The sequence below is a fragment of the Neofelis nebulosa genome, chromosome 9, assembly GCF_028018385.1.
Source record: "Neofelis nebulosa isolate mNeoNeb1 chromosome 9, mNeoNeb1.pri, whole genome shotgun sequence".
Lineage (NCBI taxonomy): Eukaryota > Metazoa > Chordata > Mammalia > Carnivora > Felidae > Neofelis > Neofelis nebulosa.
The window spans coordinates 23,294,368-23,300,367 of record NC_080790.1 but is presented as its reverse complement, the minus strand read 5'-3'; the positions used below and the strand labels follow the sequence as shown (position 1 = coordinate 23,300,367).

The following is a 6,000-nucleotide window of genomic DNA, read 5'->3' as shown; positions in this document are numbered from 1 at the left end:
GAATTATTATTTTAAAAACATAGTAAGTCAAATTCAAATTTATGTGTTTTGACTAATACAGAGATTAATAAAAGACTGCCTTGTTTCCTGCCAAAGGTTTATTTTTCTAGACTTCCTTCACTATGATTACTTTAAAATTCTATTAGAAACTGCTCACCTTACATTTCAATTAGGATATTTAAATCACATTACATAAAAGCCTATGTGATCTAACCTAATAGAACACATGCAATACAAGAACACTTTCAGAAAAGAAATCAACTCAGTATATGCGAAAGATATTGAAATCTGTTTGAATAGAATGTGTGTTTAAATGTCTCATTGTAAAGGAAAAAAAGAAAAAAAAAAAAAAAAAAGGAATAAAATGACCAGTCAGGCTTCATATCAATTAGACAACTTTTACTAAATGAGAAAACTACATTTAAAATGTGCTTTAAAACAAAATGGAATTAGAAAAAAAGACATATGCATTTGAAAGAACTTTGCACTGTGCTGAAAATCAAATATCTTGCAGAAATACAATACGCCAATTCATAAAATGTAAGAGTTAACAGAATTCTCAATTTAACATTTTCAAAGACAATATTAAGGTCAAGAATTTCACATCAATGGTAGCACATATAGAAGAAGGGCATTATAAATATGATGTCCATCCCTATGAAGCTTACAAATTTGACAATACTCAATAAAAGCTTTTAGAATCACATCCAAAAGGGTCGCATCCAAAGTATCTCAAATCTGTGTCCTGTAAGTTCTCCTTCTAAAATCCTTATGTTGACTTTTCTACTCCTTGTTAATACTAACCCTTTAAAAAAAGAGAACAGGAAAAGAAATGCTGCAATAAACCCTTGATCATGTACAGAAATTATTGCTACTATAGCTCACTACAAAGCATGTCTATACAATATTGGATGAACTTTGATCATGAAAAATCAGAATAAAAATCTTTAGTGACATAAGCCTTACAATCGTATACAACATTCACATGGCAATATTAGACAGTTAAGCACCCAATAACCATCGTTGACAAAATGTCCCACTGACCAGCATTCATTTAAATACATCCTTCGTACAGAGGGAGGAAAAAAGAGATAGTGTCAGCTTTCCAAGGCTTGTCAAAAAAGGATTCTCATGTTCTGTGGATCTAAAAACAAATAGCAACAACAACAACAACAACAACAACAACAGCAACAACAAAAAACCCCAAAAAAAAAAAAAAAAAAAAAAAAACCAATGCAGGTGAGGGTGTTACCAGAAAGTTAAGCATGCCAAAAGGTGTTTCGTGCGAATTAAAACCTAAAACCAAGGTACCACATAATCACATTACCAACTAGTTGGGTAATACTATATGAGCCTTATCTTAAAGTTAAATGAAATGCTACTGCACAATAGAGCATCAATAAGTTAAAAATTAGAGTGCACAAATCCAAATCAGTGGCAATTTCTGTATAAAGCAAAATATTCACTATCAGCTGTGAAGTTTGCCCAGTCAAACTGTTTGATTCAATCACTGGATTGGATAGTTGGTCTATTTTTTTTTGAAAAATATCAATCTTTAAAATTCCTTTTTACTGTAATGAGGCATAAGTTTTCTTAGTAAGATTAAACAGGTACATAAGTAAATAAGCAAGGGAAAATAATAGTTGGTGAATGTCTTTAAAGCTCTTCCCACATTTCACTTGTAAAAATGTTCAGGGAAAAAAAATTAATATTTGCCATTAGTCTAGCGAAAACAAAACAAAACAAACAAAACAAGCCCAAAATAATTAAACGACCAAGCAACACTAAAACCACATTACACAGATGGATCATCATGCTTTCATCTGGTTTAACTATCACATCTAGTTTAACTGGGATGCTTTTCCACTTTAAAAACTGTGATACGTGAAGATGTAACTTTAATGGGTAATTTTGAATTTGAATTTAACTTTGCTGAATATTATAACAGAGTATACTTATTACAATACAGTGTAGCACATCTTTCTATTAGAAAAAAATTTAAGATCCTTTACCCGTCTCCTTAAGTTAAAGGTGTGACATCATAAAGGGTGTCAAATGGCTGGATGGTTTTACAGTGCACACTTATATATTATGAAGTATGTCCTTAACAAATCTGATGGTTTCTTTATAGAGTTCCTTTCTTCACCTTTTCTTCGGTGGATTAGCTGTTCGAGGTGGAGTGACAGGACGTCCTGAATTGAGTCCACCATACTGGTACTTAGCTTTCTTTTCAGATGGTTTCAATATCTTAAAATAAATAATTTATTAACAGTGTTACTCTTTCAAGTGCAATAGGTTTAAAAAAAATTATTGTTATAATAGTGGGCTTTTCAAAAAATGACATAAATTTTAAAGGTTCAATAAAAGTATGGAAAACAGGAAAGTTCCATGGACAGCTCTCACATTTAAAGTGTGCAGATAACTAAATATTTGAATATTCTTATCATCTGTCAAGCCACTGGTAATTCAAAACCTTAAACACACAAATCCTATCAACTACCCAATCCTTAGATTTAAGTAAAAAAATTTTTTTAAATTAATATATCTCTGTGGTGAGGAAAGAACATTTAGTTTATGAGTCAAAAGACCAAGGTTGACTAACAGACACAAGAAAATATACTCAATGTCACTCATTGGGGAAATACAAATCAAAACTATGATGAGATACCACCTCACACCTGTCAGAATGGCTAAATTTAACAACACAGGAAACAACAGGTGTTGGCGAAGATGTGGAGAAAGGGGATCCCTCTTACACTGTGGATGGGAATGCAAACTGGTGCAGTCACTCTGGAAAACAGTACGAAGGTTCCTCACAAAGGTAAAAATAGAACTACCCTATGATCCAGCAATTGCACTACTAGGTATTTACTCAAAGGAACAAATGGAGTACACGTGCACCCTAATGTTTATAGCAGTGTTATCAACAATAGCCAATTTATGCAAAGAGCCCAAATGTCCACTGACTGATGAATGGAACATACAATGGAATATGACTCAGCCAATCCAAAGAATGAAATCCTGCCACTTGCAATGATGTGGATGGAGCTATAGTGTATTATGCTAAGCGAAATACGTCAAAGACAAATACCACGTGATTTCACTTGTGTGGAATTTAAGAAACAAAACAGATGAACACAGGGGAAAGAAAAAAAAAAAGGGAGGCAAACCATAAAACAGACTCTTAACTATAGAGAACAAACTGAGGGTTGCCGGAGAGGAGGTGGGCAGGGGGATGAGTTAAACGGGTGATGGATCAGTCACAATGTTTATTCCATAGTATATTTGCTCATCTAGTATCAGTTGTAAACAGAATTGTATTTTCCATTATATCTTCTAACTGCTTGTGGTTTTCATATTTTAAAGCTATTGACATTTGGTTATTAGTATTAAATGCTAATATTTTATTACATTATAAAATATTAGGAACAAAAAAACAAATGGGTGATGGGTATTAAGGAGGACACTTGTACAAGCACTGGGTGTTATATGTAAGTGATGGGTCACTAAATTCTACTCCTGAAACTAAGAATACATTATATGTTAACTAACTAGAATTTAAATAAAAACTTGAAACAATAAAATAATAATAATAATTCTGCCACTATTTAGAGGATAGTCACAAACGCTTTAATTTTTATGTGTAGATCTTAAAAGAATTATTTACATATTTTATGTATCATATCAGTTAAAATGTACATGTCGATGATTTAAAAGTATTTACAGTTGTACAACCATTGCTGTAATCTAATTTTAGAGTTTTTGTCAGTCCAAAAAGAAATCTTGCTCCCATAAGCAATCATTCTCCACTACTCTAACTTCCTTCAATTCTGAGGAAAAACTAATTCTTCTCTATTGATCTGTCTTTTCTGGCTATTTCACATAAATGAAATCATACAATATGTGGTCTTCTGTGACTGGCTCCTTTCACTGAAATCATGTTTTTGAGGTTCATTTATGCTGTAGCATGTATCAGTACTTCATTACTTTTAATTGTCAAACAATATGCCATTTTATGGATAGTCCACATTTTGTTTTCGTTCTTTACTTGATGGACATCTGGGTTGTTTCCATTTTTTGGCAATTATAAAGAATGCTCCTATGAATATGCATATACCTGTATTTGAGTACCTGCCTTCAGTTCTTTTCGGTATACCTATGAGTGGAATTGCTGGGCCACAAAGAAACTCTATGTTTCACTTTTTAGGGAGATGCCACACTGTTTCCAAAAGCAGCTGCATCATTTTCCATTCCCACCATCACTATATGAAGTTTCCAACTTTTCTGCATCCTCATTAATTCTTGTTATTATCTGATTTTTTAATTGTATTTATTCTGGTGGATGTAAACAGAGCTTTAACCTACATTATAGATAGAAATTTCAGTATTTACATACAAGTGTGTAGAAATGATTTAAGAAGCATTTCTTAGAACTATTCAGAGCATCACAGTGTCTCACTGAAGAAGAAATCCAATTCCACTATGGCAAATGCTGAAAGATAAGGTCTAGTTCCTATCCTTAAATTTTAAATGAGAAGTCACGTGTTTATATTCAGGTGTACTAGCTGACAGAAATAGTAATAAAATAAAGGGAAAGAGGGATAGAAAAGCCTGTCCACATTTAAAGAAAGAGACATATAGTATATGCAGGAGAGGCACATAAAATACCCTTTGCAAAAATAAAGCACTGAAGTTGTTTTAGTCTGTGAACAAGAATGATTTATAAGTAGCACACTATGAAGCCAGAGTTGGTCTATTTCTAGCAAAAGGAAAGAAAACCTAAGTTATTAATTGAATTCACATTCTTTTAGTAGGTTAAGCCCCTATTCAAGAAGTCATACAGGAATTTAACAACTTAAACATTGCATCAAGAATGACTGACATAAGTTAGGCTCTCTAAAACTCTAATACCTGATATACACCAAAAAGTCCGGAGCATTTGCGAATGAAAACAGAAATCTCTAACAAGTCTATGAGTGATAATCACTTCTGAATAAAACTGATTTATATGTATTTATACTATACCTGAAATGAACACATCAAAGTTTCATCCACACTCATCATTCCACCAGCATTATCAAACTCGCCACAGTAATTTGGGGCTGAAAATAGGGTTACCAATTGTCGTTTAGCAAAAAATTCATATCCATCTTCCACCACCTGTGAAAGGAAAGGTCAAAAGAAAAAACACATTTATTTATAGCTGATTCTCAACTGTCTATATTACTGAGATTAATGTGACAAAGACCTAAAATTAAACACTGTTTTGTTTTGGAAGCTTGATTTTTATTTCTCAACTTGTCTTAGAATATTAAAATATTTAGTATGCCTTTTCTATAATGGCAAGGATTTAGCTTAAGTGAAATCGTACACTTATGATAAATAAAATGTTTAAAAATCATACCATTTCTAAGGCTCTCCATATGCTGATAGGTATAGTGTCTACAGGAACCTTACATACTTAGTACTTCTTTGTTGATGACATTGTATCACAACTACAGAATCCTTAATTCTTTAATGATTTAACATGATTTCTAGAATCTGTTGTCAATTTGAACGATTTAAACAATTTATATTTCTCAGCTCTACAATTCTGAGAAGTCAATAACACATAAATATTTTATATTTATTTACAGTAGGCAAGAATAATTTTTGAAGTCTTTTAGGCATCCTTTGATTAAACAAAATTATCCTACAATACTTGCTCATAAGAAGTACCTCCAAAACAATTTACATTTTAAAAGAATTCCTACTATAGTATCAGGTACATGTTCCTATTGTAATTACCTCATGGTAGAATTTAGATATTAACCTTTTCTGTTAAGATCTTGGTCACCTTATCTATTCCAGCTCGGCCACAGTGTTTGGAACTCAGTGTATCCTTTTAATTCCTAGTCTTATTCACTTGTTCATTCATACATTTACTAAACAGGTTTATTGTAAAAGGACATATGTGTAGTTTGTGCTGTTTCTCATCAGAAGTCTCTTAATTTTATTTTA

At 32.1% G+C, this 6,000-nt stretch overlaps 1 protein-coding gene across 2 annotated transcripts in view; it reads right to left on the bottom strand.

Moving 5' to 3' along the window:
- Positions 1-384: 384 nt before the first annotated feature.
- Positions 385-6,000, bottom strand: part of PPP1CB (protein phosphatase 1 catalytic subunit beta) — a 43,914-nt gene continuing 38,298 nt past the window's right edge. For both annotated transcript variants that reach the window (XM_058682914.1, XM_058682915.1), the window contains 2 exons: positions 5,026-5,160; positions 385-2,247 (listed from right to left, as the gene is read on the bottom strand). In XM_058682914.1, the coding sequence (XP_058538897.1) occupies positions 2,143-2,247; positions 5,026-5,160 (240 nt within the window). In that variant the 3' untranslated portion in view covers positions 385-2,142. The remainder of the gene's footprint in view (positions 2,248-5,025; positions 5,161-6,000) is intronic.